General features: G+C 37.2%; 1 protein-coding gene across 5 annotated transcripts in view; it reads right to left on the minus strand.

Moving 5' to 3' along the window:
• The window catches only part of SYNE1 (spectrin repeat containing nuclear envelope protein 1), a 512,392-nt gene that overhangs the window by 348,837 nt on the left and 146,175 nt on the right, over positions 1-17,380 (minus strand). For all 5 annotated transcript variants that reach the window (XM_054558331.2, XM_054558330.2, XM_054558328.2 and 2 more), the window contains 4 exons: positions 15,086-15,223; positions 13,356-13,520; positions 2,582-2,694; positions 1,877-2,045 (listed from right to left, as the gene is read on the minus strand). In XM_054558331.2, coding sequence (XP_054414306.2) covers positions 1,877-2,045; positions 2,582-2,694; positions 13,356-13,520; positions 15,086-15,223 — 585 coding nt within the window. The remainder of the gene's footprint in view (positions 1-1,876; positions 2,046-2,581; positions 2,695-13,355; positions 13,521-15,085; positions 15,224-17,380) is intronic.

Genomic DNA, 17,380 nt, shown 5'->3' on the forward strand with positions numbered 1-17,380 from the left:
GGCTTTTGATTTGGAAAGATATGGATTCAATTTCTGATTCCACAACTTACCAGCTGGAGCACGTGCCGCCAGGAGCAAGTGACTTGAGCCTATGGAGCCTCAGTGCTTCTGCACTGGCTCCTTGGTATCTAAAACAATGTGAAACCCCCAGCCTGTAGGGCCATCTTGAGATGAAAAATGATGCATGTAAAACACTTGGCATGTGGGAAACGCTCCATACTCCACGGTTATCAAAACTATTAAACAAAATTACCTTAAAACCCTTCAAGGAAAAGAAACACAAGTGATAAGTAGGTATTCTTCAGTAGCAGATGAGAGTACTAGGAAACGTTCATTAAAGCATGCTACGTATGTAGGATAATCAGCAATTTTATGAATAGTTGTGAAAGTTACAAGGCAGTTTGGAATTAGTAGTTGAGTGAACTTGACGAAGTAGGCAGGGAGTACTAACATTTTTATCATTAATAATTCTTTATTCACATATCATTTGAGAAAAAGAGAATTATTAACATCATTGTGTTAGAACATTAACCTGGTGGAATAGTCTTATTAGCTGTTTAAATCTGATTGGCTGTTCCGAAATATCCAGAACAAAGACTGTGTCTGGTATAAATAACTACTGGGCTGAGAGGGTATCATCTGGCATGACTAAATCTGAAAATATATATGCATATTTGTATTTCATATTTGAAGAACTAATGTAATTGCTTGAAGCTTAAAATCAAGTTTTTCATAACTTTCCAAAATAACTAAAAATGAATAAAGGAACATAGCAGATTTTGCATTTTGGAACAAATGTTTCCTAGACAATTTTAGTAAATCTAGGGAAAGATTTTACTGTAAAGCAGTTAAATCAATTTTTTCTCAACTGTGTGTTGTTCACTCACCACAGAAAATGAAATTAAAATGTAGCAAAATAGATTATGGTTCTAAGATGCTTCAGTGAAAATACGGTTTCAATAAATATTTCAAGCAGAACACGTTATAGAGTCACTGTGACTAATCAAGTTATAAATGGGTTTATATTTTAAAAGTTCATTGATTTATCATAGTATTTGTGTTTAAACATAAATGAAACAGTACAAGACTAAGATACTCTATTAACATTAATTTTATGAGCAAATTTGCATTGAAAATTAATTTGTAGGACGGGCATGTTTAATTAACTAAGAAATAACCTGTCTTTAGTAACCATAATACACTAATTACATGTAAGTGAAAACTGCTAGTTACAGAGCAAACAAATTCTTTCATCAATGCAGGTCTATGATTCTAGTAAACATAGAATTATCTATATTTGATAGCCCAAAATATGAGATAATCTTTAAAAATTAAGTTGGTACAGAGATTCATAGACAAAATGTTACTCTTCCAGGGTGCACACAAGGGGCAATGAAGCCCGGGGAATTACGGTAAAAAAAAGACACAGTGGACACAATCTAAAAAAAATAGGTAGTTCCCATTTGGACACTTGAGAATGGTTCTAAACTAGTCATAGTTGAATTTTAAAAGACATGAAGGTAATCTTTAAGTATTTTAACGTAGTTGAAATGGTGACCTCCAATAAAAAATGTGGGTATGCAACACAAAAACTTTTTTAAAAAATCAATAAAGCCAGTCAGGATGGTCCCATATGATTAACGCAGCAAAGCATTAAACTAAACTGAACTAGGGGATTTTAAATGATCAAATTCCAAAGAAACAGGTTTAGATTTCAGATAATTCTGAAAAGCTCATAAACTTATATCTAACCCATTTAACACACGCTATCTTTATGTTTAAATTCAAGAATTAAAATAACAACATCAAAGAAACTGAACTGTGTTGCTGAATCCACGGCTCATCGGAATTCTCTGTCAAAGCACCGGGGACTCACCACGTAGTTTTGTAGAAGCTGCTCCACTGACTCTCTCCTCCCGTACTTAATGATCCAAGACTTCAGCTTTGACTCTGCAAGAACCAGCAGTGAGAGCAGACGGTACTTTAATTCTAAAAATTCCATTTTCATTAGGTGTAGCTCTGATGTGGAGGAAACAAAATGAAACCTAGAAATAAAACAGGGAGAATTTATAGAATGTAACTAATAGTAACAGAACCGATGCTTACTTAACCTGTTACATGTCAGCCTTAAATAGAATGCAGCCACAAGCTCTTCTAACTCTGGCTGATCATTTTCTGGAGATCTGATTCCTTTTCTAGCTCTGGATTTAAAAGCAAAACATGAATGATTGAAGTCTTCGATTTAGTTCTTTCCCCTGCCAACACATCTCTCGTCTGTTTCTTTTATAAGCTGTTTTTGCAATATTACATAATGTTCCTTACAGTACTGAACAAAAATACAGCCTCTGAAGAAACCATTTCTGTGATTTCCAGGCTGTGGATAAATTCAGGTTCACTCTTTTCAGTTAATAATACATTAGAATGGTGGCATTCTTAGCATGTCTTATGGGAGCCCACTTTCTATTTACCAAAGGTAGGCGCCTCTGTTAAAAAAAAAATCATGAAAAAATAAAAGAAATATAAAAAGCATCCACCTAGCGTTTTAAAAAGAGACTTCATTTAAATGCAGATATTCTCTTACCTCTCGGCCATGTCCTCTAATTGATCAGGTGGCACTGGAATCCCGTTAACAGACCTGGTCCGGTAGATTTCATGGAATGCTCTTTTGTGGGCATCTGTGTTTTGAAGCAGATCCTAAGATACAGTTTAAAAAAAATAAAAAATGAAAAACATGTTTCACAGAGGGCTAAGAAGCATAATTTCCAGCCTGCTCCGATGAGTCAATGTATTCAACAATTTGATTCCGCTGCCACATTCAGAGACAGCTTGGTGCCTGTCAAAGGCTCTTACCTTGAACAGGAACTGGGTGTTTGTACTTAAAACACTATGCTGGAACTGCATCTAATAATTATGCATCTTTTAAACACACATGACACTTGCACAGCAATGCATTCAGACGTTTTAAAGGCACATGATCCAAAGGAAAATGTAATTACTGCTATGAAATGATTTTAGTATTTTTTGCCTTTCTTGATTTTGGATATGTTGGTTTTTAAAAGCTTAAAACTAAGCATGACAAATTGAAACCTTTAATGGCAAAAGAGATTAGGCTTTCTACTGTTATTTTATTTTGAATTCATGCAGACTATTATAAAGTGATGTTTGCTTGCCATCTAAAGTAAGTCAATCATATTACAATATATTTTGAAATACCCTTTTGATTAGAAAATTCCAAACAAGGGCAGGGAATACCCCATAGGTAACACAGTGAGAAGATTAAATGTGATGTTAATAAATATTAATTATAGACTGTATAGAACTCCACAGGTTTGATTCATTTATTTAGGTTAATTTGTATCTTTGATTTGTTTGCTGTGTTTTTCATCATTTACAAACTAATTTCTAAAAAGACGTACATGTATTTTACACTCCCTCACCAATTTCTCACATAGAAGCAAGGAAGAAGTTAGGTGAAAGGAGATTCATGCCTTAATTTCTAGAGCTTAGTTTGTGTCTTGATTGCAGAATAAATACAGTACTTAAAAATGTGTCACTCATTGAAAAAGTAAGACATATTAGACCACCAAAATAATACATTAAAATTAATATTTTTATCTCATATTAAAATTTAGTGAATTAGAGAAACTAGTAGCAAAACCAGCCTAAAATCAAGAGACACACTTGATGGTGGGACGAGTGAAGACTTTTCTATTATAAATTAAAATGTTAAGGTTTGTGTATGCTTGTCCACATATGACATTTTAACATGGTAGAAAAACCTTAGGGCCAAACTATTTCTATCCTGATATATTTTGCTATGATCACATTTTGACCTGCTTTGACTCTGAAGGTAAGTGCAGAGACACTCACAAGTCATGTGTGCCTCAAGGGAGGGTACTATGTGAAGCCAAGAATTCATCACAGGAGGGCAGAGAACAAACAGGTGTTCTTAGAGCGGCTATTGATGAAGAGTATTCTAGCCACTCTCTACCTCCTTTATCACACACAGACACATTGCTGTAGCTCACGGTTGGGTTGAAACTTTCCCAAGTGACTGCAGAGCACACTTGGAGTTATCACCCCAGCTAGCTCTGATTTGTGACAGTTTTTAAATATCTACTATATTGAAAAAGTCTTTACAAGCTACCCAAACAAAAATATTTTCACACATATGATAAAAGAACTTCTTAGGCCGGGCGTGGTGGCTCACGTCTGTAATCCCAGCACTTTGGATGGCTGATGCTGGTGGATCACGAGGTCAGGAGTTCGAGATCAGCCTGGCCAACATGATGAAACCCCGTCTCTACTAAAGATACAAAAAATCAGCCAGGCACGGTGGCGTGCACCTGTAGTCCCAGCTACTTGGAAGGCTGAGGCAGGAGAATCGCTTGAACCCAGGAGGTGGAGGTTGCAGTGAGGCAAGATCACGCCATTGCACTCCAGCCTGGGCAACAGGGTAAGACTCTGTCTCAAAAAAAAAAAAAAAGAACTTCATCAGTTGGCATGATGTCACTGATTCCTCTGAAAGGCTTTCTCACTATAAAGCAGCTAGATGCTGGGCAAAATATATGATTTTAATTCACCTTGCTGGGTTCATAGGAAGTAAATTAAATATTTTAGGTCCCCCATTCTTAGTAAAACATGACCCAAAAACTAGATCACAGACCTGTAGGCAAAAAACAAATAGAAAAATCCAGACTGTCCTGGGCAAATATCTACACTACTGCTGAGAGAGATTGAGTCTTAGAATGCGAACAGGATGAGGACACTGAAATGAGATCTCCTCCATTTAGTCAGAACCCTCAACGAGGGCTAACATGGCCAGGTTATTAGCAAATGCAAATACAATAGGAGGAAAGCAGAGATCACGAACCACAGAAAACAAGCCACCATGAGTGAGAACCAGCAGAAACAACAAACTTATCATGCTAGAAAAATGTCAATAATTTAATACTTGACAACAATGTGTAAGACAAAAAGGAGAGTGGTTTGGTTAAAGTATTCGTAATTCCTTATATTGATTAAGAGGAGGTTAAGATATTGATTAACTTTCAATTTTGTTAAGTATCTATGGTCAAATTTCGAGGGCAATCATACAGTACAACTAGAGTTTATAACTTTCATGCTAGTAGAAATAAAACCACGGAATAAGAAAAATGAGCAAAGAGACAAAAAGCAAAACCTCCTTAATCAACTTATAAATAGCAAGAAAGTAGAAAAGAAGAAAAAGTAGAGCAATTAGGAAGCAAAGACTCAGATGCTAGAAACAAATTCAAGTATATCAATAATAATTAATAAATGTGAATAAAGTAGAAATTTACTAGTTAAAAGACAGAGATTATCAGATTGGACAAACAAAATAGAACTATCTTCTTTTTACAAAAGACACACCTAATCATTAAGAACATGGGTTAAAATTAATAAAATGAAACACATGTCAGGCAAATACTAAGAGAAATCTGATATAAATGTATTAATATCAGACAAAATGGATTTCAGAACAGAAGCATTATAAGTACAGACACTCCTTGACTCATGATGGGGTTATGTCCCAATAAAACTCATTGTAAGTTGAAAATATTGTAAGTCAAAAATGTATTTAATACACCTAAACCAACCAAACATTATAGCTTAGCTTCACCTATATTAAATGTGCTCAGAACACTCACATTAGCCTACAATTTGGCAAAATTATCTAACATAAAGCCAAATTTTATAATAAAATGTTGAATACCTCATATAAGAATATCATATCACATGTCATTGCTGAATGTATATTGCTTTTGCACTATTGTAAAGTCAAAAATTGTAAGTTGAATCACTATAAGCTATAATTAATCACCATCTATAATTAATTGCATGAAGATTAAACTTTCAACTTACTAGAAGGTACATTATTCCTGAACTTGAGCATGCCCATTAAACTTCAAAATATATAAAGGAAAAACTGATAGAACTGTAAGGAGAACCTGAACTATCAACATCACTGTGGGGTTTATCAACCTGCCTCTCTAAATGACATAGAGCAAAGGAAGCAAGTGTTATAGCAGCTTGTTGGGTGAAGAAGGGAAAGGGCTGCAGGAATGGTCTTTATAAGAACTTGTGGTGTTTTGATAATGGAAGCCAGCTAGGAATTTTGAGCAGATTGGTGAAATTATCTCAGCTGCATTTTAAGGATCACTGTGGCGATTCTTCTGAAAATACCCTATCCTCCATACGTTTGCTTCCCATGGCTTCTAAGACAACACTGTAGCTGGATTTCCTCCAACTTCACTGGTTGCTCCTTCTCAGACTTTTATTGGTTCTTCTACTCTTCAACCTTTTAATACTGGATTCCCTCCAGGATCAGACCTTGGTCCCTTTCTCTTCTCTGTATATACTTCTTTATTTAATTTCTCCAGTCTCAGAGCTTTAAACATCCCTCTAGATGCCAATGACTCCGAATTTTTATCTCCAGGCTGTACTTCTTCCCTGAGCTCTCTTATCTATTGCCTACTCCACATGTCCTGTTCGATGAGAAAAAGACTCAACATGCCCCAAACTGAATTCCTGATCTTTCCTCCCAGAGCCACTTCATTGTCACCTATTCTTAATTGATAGAAACTCTGTTTTTTCAGTTGCACAGCCCCCAAATCATAGTGTTATTTATGACTCTTCTTCTTTCACAGTATGTATCTAATTCTGAAAATTGTTCTGCCCTCAAAACATATTCAGAATTTGTCCACTTCTCACCGTCTCTACAGCTACTTCCCTTGTTCAAGGCACTCAAACTGGATGATTGAAATGGTACCCTGGCTTCTGGTCTCCATTCCTAACCCAGTCTATTCTCACCCTGCAGCCATATCATGAAAATACTGTCATTCCTTTGGGAAAAAAAAGGGGGGCTGGGTGCTGTGGCTCATGTGTATAATTCCAGCACTTTAAGAGGGTGGGCAGATCGCTTGAGCCCAGGAGTTTGAGAGCAGCCTGGGCAATATGGTGAAACCCTATCTCTCCAAAAAATACAAAAATTAGTCAGGTGTGGTGGCCCATGCCTGTAGTCCTACCTACTTGAGAGGCTAAGGTGGAAGGATCACTGGATCCTGGGAGGCGGAGGCTGCAGTGAGCCATGACCACACCACTACACTCCCACCTGGGCAACAGAGCCAGACTCTATCTAAAAAAAAAAAAAAAAAAAAGGAAAGAAAGAAAATGGATGAAAAAAGAAGGTTAGAACATTGTAGAGCAAATCAAGAATGCCAAAGTGTGATTAAGGAAAGTGAGGCGGTTCAAAGAAACAATATTGGGGAAACATATATAGGCACAGAAAATACCACAAAATATATAAAACAATATTTTGAACAATTTTATGCCAATAATTCTGAAGACTTAGTCAAATGCACACATTTTTAGAAAGTATGCATTATCAATATTGACACAATTGCAATTTTGAGAGCCTGAATATGGGGAGACAACAGTGAAAAAAATCAATAATTCCCACTTTTATGGAGTTGACATTATAGTGCAGAAAATCAAGCAAAAGATAAGATAAATGATTAAAACAGGTAACAGTTGAGATGATGATAAATGTTAAAGAGAAACATCAAATGGGAAAGGGGAAAGGGAGTTTGGGGGAAGTTGTAATTTCAAAAGAGGTGGCCAGAAAAGGGTGGACGAAGAGGGGACCTTTTAGTAAAGGCCTTAAAGAGATGAAGAAGAACATAATGGGAATGTCAGTAAGAGGATGTTTCAGACTGAGGGATGAGAACATTCCAGAAGGATGGCAAGGGTAAAGACCTCAAGGTAGGGAATATGCTTGCCTGTTTGATGTCATCTTTTCAATGAGGCTTCACTGACAACCCTATTTAAAATTGCAACAACACCTAATATCCCATGTTCTTTTACTTTCTAACCTAAATTTACTTATTTTTTATATTTATTACTTTTATCGGCCTCCTCTCACTAGAAGGTAAATTATCTAAGGGGAGGGATTTCTGTCTGTTTTGCTTGCAGATGTATCACAAATGCCTAAAACACTGCTTTGCAACTGAGAAAGCTCAACAGATATTGGTTGAAAGAATAGGGAAGACCAGAAAGGTACAGCCAGGGGATTAGGAAGGAAACTACAAGTGGCACAATCATAGCTTACCCACTGCAGCCTTTAACTCCTGGGCTCAAGCAATCCTCCTGCCTCGGCCTCCCGAGCAGCTAGGACTACAGGCGTGTACCACTATGCCTAATTTTTTATTTTTATTTTTTGTAGAGACAGAGTCTCGCTTTGTTGGCCAGGTTGTTCTCAAACTTCTGGACTCATGTGCTCCTCCTGCCTTGGCTTCTCAACATGCTGGGATTATAAGTATGAGCCACCATGCCCTAAAGAAAGTCTTTCAAGGGTAAAGGGACAACTATGTGAAATGTTTGTGACAGGTGATATAAGAAGACTGAGAACTGGCCGTTGGATGAGGAATGAGGCAAAGCCTGGTAAACTTCGCATGGTAGATGGCAAGATAAAAGCTTGATTGGAATGGATTTTAGAAAGAATGAGAGAAGAGAATTTAGAAAGAAGAAAGAGCCAATTCTCTCAAAGAGCTTTGCTTTAAAAGGAAGGAAGAAAATTGGACAGTAGCTGGGAGGGGAAGTGGGGCTAAGAAAAAAACTTTTTAAGATGAGTTAATGGCAGCATATTTGTATGTGGATGAGTAAACTCCAACAAAGAAAGAAAGAGAAAAAAATAGAGAAGGGAGGAAGGACAGGAATTACCTTTTGGAGAGAGGGTGGGATCTAATATACACATGGAGAGGTTGGCCTCGGCCCAGAGCACAGATGGTTCACCCATAGTAACAGAAGTGAAGAGCGCGTATTCGGGCACAGATGCAAGTAGGTGGGTTGATGTGGCCGTGGGAGCTGGTGGAAATTCTTTTCTGATTGCTTCTATTTTCTCAAAGAAAAAGGAAGTAATGTCATCAGCTAAGAGTGAGGATGGGGAGGAGGTGTAGAAGGTTTGAAGAGACAAGATATGAAATAGTTGTCCCAGAAATGAAGAGGGAATGGAGTCGGGAAATGCCTTCTGATTGCCAGGCACCATTAAGGGCCTACTTGGGTTAGTCATCATGCCTGGGGGTGTGTTTTTCTCCAGCCACAGTCAGCTACATGTGTGTGGGCATGAACTAGGCAAAGAGCTGGCTTTCACCGGCATTGTATTTTTACCAGGACAGTAAAACAAAGTGAAATATGGACAAGGCAAGCAAGGATGTGGAAAAGTGGGGCTTTACATTGCATTTAAGCAGAGCACAAAGGGAGGTGGTAAAGAGAACAGGATACAGTGAAAAGGTGGTAGGGTAACAGATTATAGGGCACAGAGGAGATGAAGCCTTGTCTGACTGGAGAGGAAGGTACTTGAAAAAGAGCTTGTGGAGGGGTCTAATTTACTGGTGATGAGCATTCTAGGCTATGACTGTGGAGTGAGTGGCTAGGGTTGGGCGTAGGACAGGATCCTGGGGAAGAGGAGGTCAAGAACTTGAGAGGTCACGATATTGGGAGGATCATCTCTAGGTTACTGAAGTTATTAACAATTATGACATGCATTGTCATCCAGGAAATAAAATCTTCAAGAAAGGAGGGCAAGTGACCTAGGTAGGGTTGGTAACTGCAGTAAGGATGTGTAGCAGGTGTCAGAGCCTAATGGCTACTTTCATGATTCCTTATGACTGAAAGCCTTACTTTGCCAAATCAATACTAAGAATAATAAATTAGTCAGTATAATCTACAAGTACGATAAGCAATAGCTTTGTGGTCACGTTTTAAGCCTAGTGCTGAAGACAACCTGGCTCATCAGCTATGTGACCTTGGGCAAGTCACTTAACCTCTCTCTGCCTACACTTTCCTCATCAGCTAAAGAGGATAATAATACCTATCTCACATCCGTCATATTAAGTGTTTGGTAAAAATCAAATACTTAGGACTGAAACATGGTTAAGTCCTCCATAATAGTTGGCTGTGGTTATTGTTATTTTTCTAGATAACTGAACATTAGGGTAACTGGAAAATAGAAAAGATAATACAGGTATAGTATGTTTTGCAGAATAAATATGTTCTTACATATATACATATATATGTTAATTTTTAAAAAATAGTAAAACAAAACCATTGGCAGAACCATTCACAAAGTGAACTCTTGGAAACACACATTTAAAAAATGATCTGAATCCAACTTGCAAACATTGCCTATGCATTAAGTGTTGAAATTGTGTTATTTTTTAAAAAGGTGTGAAGAATGAAAAAAAACAAGCATTGTAACTTTGACAGCCTGTTCAAGTTTTCTTGACAAAAATCAGAATTACTTTTTAGATGAAGATGGGAAGACAATATTCCCAAACATTCTTGATTATACATCAATGATTCCTAAATTGTGATTTTCCCAATTTATTGCATCTCCAAGTGAGCCCAATATACCAGCATACAGGTGTTACATCAAATCGAGAGACTGAGCTAGTGCCATTGAGGAAACTTATAATTTTTAGTTGTTTTAATAAGTGAAACTTGGCCAGGCGTGGTGGCTCATGCCTGTAATCCCAGCGCTTTGGGAGGCTGAGGCAGGCGGATCACTTGAGGTCAGGAGTTCAAGGTCAGCCTGGCCAACATGGTGAAACCACATCTCTACTAAAAATACAAATATTAGCCAGGCATGGTGGCAGATGCCTGAAATCCCAGCTACATGGGAGGCTGAGGCAAGAGAATCGCTTGAACCTGGGAAGTAGAGGTTGCAATGAGCCGAGATCGCGCCATTGCATTCCAGCCTGAGAGTGACAAAGCGAGCCTCCATTTCAATAATAATAATAATTCGAACTTTTCACCCTCAAAGCTTAGCTTATTATAGGCTCCTAATATATATTTTTCAATCAATGAGAATTGATTTTAAAATTGACAATTTAATTGTTTTATGAGCTACTTTAAGTACCCATGCCCAGGCCTAGTAAAAGTTCCTACCTCAATGAAAAGATCATTCTAATATTCACCTTGAACCTGGCCTGAGCCCCTATCTCTGCTTTTTACCTTTATCTCTTTATTACATTCCTTGGCTTTCTCTTTAGTCTAGTCCTTTCTGGGTTTTGTTTGTTTGTTTGCCTCAGATAACCATTTTCTCCAACTCCTGCCCCTCTCTCTCTCCCTGATTCACTTCATTTCTGGTTTTTATGCCTTGTTCACCAGACTTTGGCAGAGAAATTGTTCTAGCTGTATTCTTGGGGGCTGGCACAGGGTCTCTCTCTCTCTCTCTGTCTCTCAAGGGAGCTAGAAGGGCTCATGAAGGGCCTGAAATCATATCGCCATTGAAACATACAGACAGCATGTGCATTGGCCCACTTAGGACTCACTCCCCCGTAGGAGATACTACTGTCTACAGTGTGCCTTGAATTAATATTTCTACAAACTGTTATAATTAACTAGTAAATGGCAGTTACATTGTCAGGCATTTTCTCTGTGGTGGGACATTTAAGTCAAAGTTAAAGGTATTATATAAAGAACAATTGTGTAGATGCTTCTCAGACCTCTAGATTGGAGGCACCACAAACGCCTGGACCTCGTCTGTGCCCCTCACCTGTTGCCCTGGAGCTGAAAACCTGCACATAGTAGGAATATTTGCTACCATGCCTATTTGCTGAATTAACGTATTTAATTCTCAATAAATATACATTCTACATTTCATTTAAAATTCTAAATTGACTTCTTTAGTATCAAATATTTACATCAATTAAAACAGTTTCATATGTAGGTAACAGGTACACTAGAATCCTAATCCCCACCATTATGTAATATACTCATGTAACAAACATGCACATGTACCCCCTGAATTTAAAAGTTAAAAATAAATAAATAAATAAATGCCAGTTAAGGTAAAAAAAAGTTTAAATTAAGTTTTACATGAAAAAAATTATTGTGTGTTATATATGCTTAATTGCTAATTTGTTAAAGATGTTACTGTTTGTGTAATACTGTTTTCACACTTTCCTCTGTTTATAATATACTGGGGTGGTCTCAAGATTGACATGGCCCAGGAAAGTGATTCAATCCCAGGAAAATTCTTGTGACTTGATCTCGTATGAGGCCTGAACTCTGGGTCCCTTATGGCATAGCTGCCCCCACTTTAGGGCACTAAGGTACAGATAAACAGGCCCGGCTTTTATATGTGAGTATCTGCACAGATGAAGAAGACCCCAAAGTCATGCTTGCATCTGAGAAGCCAAATGACAGAGAGTTCAGTGCGTGTGTTTGTCTGCGTTGGTGGTTGGGGGAGGAGAGGAGCTAAGAGATAATCAGCAACTTTAAAAGTGTCTGAAGGCACTGAGTATCAGAAAAGGCCAAGAGGAAATGGAGGCAGGACCCTGAGTGACGGCCTCTGCAGACCATCAAATCTTGCCGTGGCCATCTGGTTTGATGAGTTTATCTGAGGTTGAGTCTGTTGAGTTGAAATGGCCAAGATCGGCAATGGCATCACATCTCTGTGTCTCTGTATATCTAGCTCCAAAAGTAAAGCCCCAGAGAGGCATAAAATAATAAAAGGCAATAAAATCTGTTGTAAATTTGCTTTATGATCTTGTCTAGAATACAGGACAGTGTATTTCCTTGGGGTAATTTTTTAAAAATATCAATAATTTGGCAGAAAATATACATGGGCTACACATTGCCCATGTGTAGTCAGCAGTAGAAATCTCTATTTTTCACATATGCAGGAATACCCCACCACATTACAGCAAATGAAGTATACAAATTCAATTGCATAAAATGCAAGATTGCATTAATGTGATGTTAATGAAAAACAGCATTTTTAGTTAGGCCTGTAATATCACAAAACACAAAGAGGAAGTATATTGGAAATTATACCGTATACAACTGACGATATATTAAGTTTAAAACATCCCAAATGACTAAGAGACCATCAAAGCCTAACCCCACCACTTCCTACATCCTCCATTCCTTCTACCCCCACCCCACAGCACCAGGACATAAGAACTTTTGCCTGCCTTCCTTTGAGAATGGAGGCAGAAATGAGGTCTGGAGCCAATGGCCAGCCACATTATTATGTAAATGCATACCATCTATGCTTATCTTTTGAAAAATAACATATAACAACAGAAATAACAAAGATAGCTGCAGATGAAAAAAATACCACACAGGTATGGAAATCAATCTATTGGAACCGTCATCAACCAGTGTAAGAAAGAAACAATCAAATTAGAGAACTCTAAGAAGGTGTGACATCTCTGATCATGTAGAATGAATATTTGGGGCGTCCCCGCCAGGGCAGGTTGTAACTAGGCTACCTCTCCAGACCACACTAGGGCTGTTATGCTGCAAGGTTTTCCAACCAGAATTTTTACCTTATGTTGCTCAAGTTTCCGTTGTATCGTGTTTGCTGTTTCCTCGTGGACCTGTTGAATGGTTATTTCCTCTCTCAGGGCCACCTCTGCTCTGTACAGCCAGGCACCTATGGTGCCCAGAGGTGCAGGAAGAGATTTATCAAGCTGTATATGCCAGTCAAAGAGCTAAAATTTAAAAAGCATAAAAGTAAAATATCTTTAATACAGATGGCAATTTATAAAATTACACCCAAGTAATAGTAAAGAATACATAAAGCTTTAAGTTAATGATTTCAGGCTAAGTTAACAAATATCAAATAAGCAAATGTCTGTGTTCTGAGTTTGATACTTTAGGGATGGGGAGAAAATTACAGTTAAAAGCAAATTTTGAGGAAACTGAAAATACATCTTAAACATGGAAGAATATTATTATAAGTGTAAGCAATTTTCCCTTACAGGAGTAGTATGAAGCACCCACTGATTTTCAATGTGGCTTTTGCTGAAAGGGAAGGGATCAGGTTTGGTGACATGCTTGGAGGATGCAGCAGTTATACACCTGGCACATGTGCATCTTGGTCATCGGAATGAGAATCCCATTAAAACCTCCCACATGATCAGAACAAGTTCAGAAAAATGAGGAGTATCTAAGCAGCTCTGGACAAAGATGAGTTTAAAGGATTCTTTCTATAATCCTATGATTGTCTACCCTTCTCTCCATCTCTTTCATTTTACCAATTTTCAGACACATTTCCTAGCTTACTGGAAAGCCAGGTGGGATGAGTTGAGGTGCTTAGGAACTAGCCTATTATTTCATGGAGTCACTAGAAAAAATGAGACTATCAAAAGAAAATTAGGCTGGGTGCAGTGGCTCACTCCGGTAATCCCAGAAATTTGGGAAGCCAAGATGGGTGAGATGCTTGAGCCCAGGGGTTTAAAACCACCCTGGGCAATATAGTGAGATCTCATCTCTACAAAAAAAAAAATTAGCCAAGCATGGTGGTACATGCCTGTGGTCCCAGCTACTTGGGAGGCTGAGGTAGGATGATTGCTTGAGCCAAGGAGGTTGAAGCTGCAGTGAGCTGTGATTGTGCCACTGCACTTTAGCCTGGGTGACAGAGCAAGACACTATCTCAAAAACAAAATAAAATAAAGAATATATGGTAAGTTCAAGGCAAATATTCTTATTAGTGATAGAAGTGTTCCAGGGGTTTGAAATCTTGGTCTTTAAGCATGAAGAATATGAATATGAAAGATACTGAGCAAATTTCCTTCAGATTCATGACCAGATTAAAAAAAGATGCTTGAATTAAAGAATGCAAAACTGTATGTCAACACAGGAAGGTCATTAACTGTTGATGAAACATGATTTTGGAATACAAGAAGTTGCTGTGGCTCCGTTCTGGAGAATCTGCTACAAGACCAGAGAGTCACCTCTTCTAAACCACCCAGAAGGAAGTTGTGTAAAGTGTGAAGTGCTCCAGATGGTCTCAGGATTTTAATCTATCATCTAGTTGATGGCTGATATCACAAACAGGGAAACTAAGGCAAGAAAATAGCTGTTAAACCAAAGACTTTCATTAACTTACAGGAAAACTAGACAAGGAGGCAAAGATTCTCCCATAGTTAAGTCTTTCTAGTCTCAGACAGAGGCAGTAGAACCTGTTGCCATATCACTGTGTAGAAATAGATGATGAAAAATATTCTTTTCTAAATTTATTAAGCTCAGTACAACTAATTGTGGGAGAACTTACCCTGGAGGTCACTCTATCCCAAGATTGTTTTACCAATGCTTGGTCAAGTGACAATTTACCGTCTCTATGTAATGGTTGTATTAAATGTTCAATCTGTTTCCTCTTCATTTCGTATTGAACTCTGAAGTGCTTAAATGACTAAAAGAGGAAAAACAGCAACAGTATGGCAATGAGTCAAAAAAAGCAAAAGCAAAGGAAAGCACATTTCCTAAATAACAATCTTTTCTATTTGGATAACACTCAATATATGTTGTTGATAATAATAATGGTAGTTATGATACTAATAGCAGCTGTCATTCATCAAGCCCTGACATAGCTTGACCCTGTGCTAAGTGCTTTCTGCATATTATCCTCTCTGGTTCTCTCCATCACCCTACACATGCATTATTATTCTGAAGCCCAGAAATGACTTATCAAGGACAAGTAGTAGAGGTAGGACTAAAGCCTAGGATTTCTCATTTCTAGTAAAGTAATTTGTGTACCAGTATATGTTTGTCAGGAAATCATAGTAAAAAGGAGTATAAATCTTAGCTAATAATCAAGGTAGTTGCTTTATTTCAAGTACCAAACAATTTACAAATAGAAATTGCATGTATCAAAATAATGCAGAATTAAAGCTGTCTAGATTTGTGTTTAAGTAAGCCTGCATAAAGAGGTTTACTTTAGGGGACCATGTTTACATGATAATCCTTTGCTTTAATTTCATGGTATTAAAATATTAAGTATATCACAGTACAGTTGACATCAATGTATTATATGTAGACTTAACTATAAGCTTAATGCTAACATTAAAACAATTTTTAAAGTTTTATATTTTACATTAATTAAATTAACCCATCCTAAAATGTGACTCCAAATCTAAACATAAAATCAAAATATAATTAAAATGTGCAATTACGTTATAGGAGAATGGCCCCACAAAAGTTAGCAGATAACACAAATAAAGGAATTTCAAAATTATAAACAAACATGTAAATTCACATGAAGAACACTGGGGGGAGATAGTGAACTAGAATTTTACCTACAAGGTTTTCTTCCATTTTCTCTAACTGAATGGAATTTTAAAAATACCAAAACATAGGCTGGGCACAGTGGCTCACGCCCGTAACCCCAGCACTTTCGGAGATCGAGGCGGGCGGATCATGAGGTCAAGAGATTGAGACCATCCAGGCCAACATGGTGAAACCCCGTCTCCATTAAAAATACAAAAATAAGCTGAGCGTAGTGGTGCACGCCTGTAGTCCCAGCTACTCAGGAGGCTGAGGCAGGAGAATCGCTTGAACCTGGGAGGCGGAGGTTGCAGTGAGCTGAGATCACGATCATGCCACTACACTCCAGCTTGGCGACAGAGTAAGACTCCGTCTAAAAAATATATATATAAAAAAATAAAAAATAAAAATAAATTTTAAAAAAACAAAACATAAAATCAACTTTTAAATTTTATTCCACAGGATTCTGAGTGAAAAAACTGGAAAATGCAGCATTTGCTATAGATTGAAAGAGATTTAAAATGCTGATTACATAATGTAAAGATGAAATGAAATTTTCCCTAAATTCAGATTTCAGATAGACTCTTAACCCATTTTTAAGAGACTAGTGATCACCTTCGGGCTGAAAGGAGGGTTTCTGTTTTCTGTTTTTCTAAGCCTTTGTTTCCCTCATGAACTAGCATCTGTATAACAGATAGCTTTATAACTTGGAATTTATTTTTTGATAATTGGTGCCAAACCTAAACCTCATCAGTGGACTAAATAAGTATATTCACTCTGTTCTTGCAATTCTTTTCTCCATTTACTGGCTTAATCATTTTTTAATGGATCTCAGCCCAGAAAATGTTATTTTGGGGAAAAAGGCTTACATTGAATTTCAAAGCAAAAGAGTACATGCATATTAACCACATATTTATTGCTTTGCTAAGTTTGACAAATATAATATTGATGCCATCATCCACCTAAATTCACACATATTTTAAAGATACGATTATATAAATCACTAATGCTATAGGTAAATCTTTTGTCTACCATGTTGAAGTTCTCACTTCATTTGACCTTTTTCTGTAGCAGAAATGACTGAAATATGATGTTGAGTAGAATATATTACAGAATATAATTCAGAATATACTATATTTAATTTTGCCACTAAAATGGACTGATGTTTTACATTGGGAAAAATGATAATCCTGCATCAAATAAATCACAATTTTTATTAATTTTTATTTTTTCTTCAACTTTTATTTTAAGTTCTAGGGTACATGTACAGGAAGATTTGTTACATAGGTAATCATGTGCCATGGTG

This window comes from Pongo abelii, chromosome 5, assembly GCF_028885655.2.
Source record: "Pongo abelii isolate AG06213 chromosome 5, NHGRI_mPonAbe1-v2.0_pri, whole genome shotgun sequence".
Classification (NCBI taxonomy): domain Eukaryota; kingdom Metazoa; phylum Chordata; class Mammalia; order Primates; family Hominidae; genus Pongo; species Pongo abelii.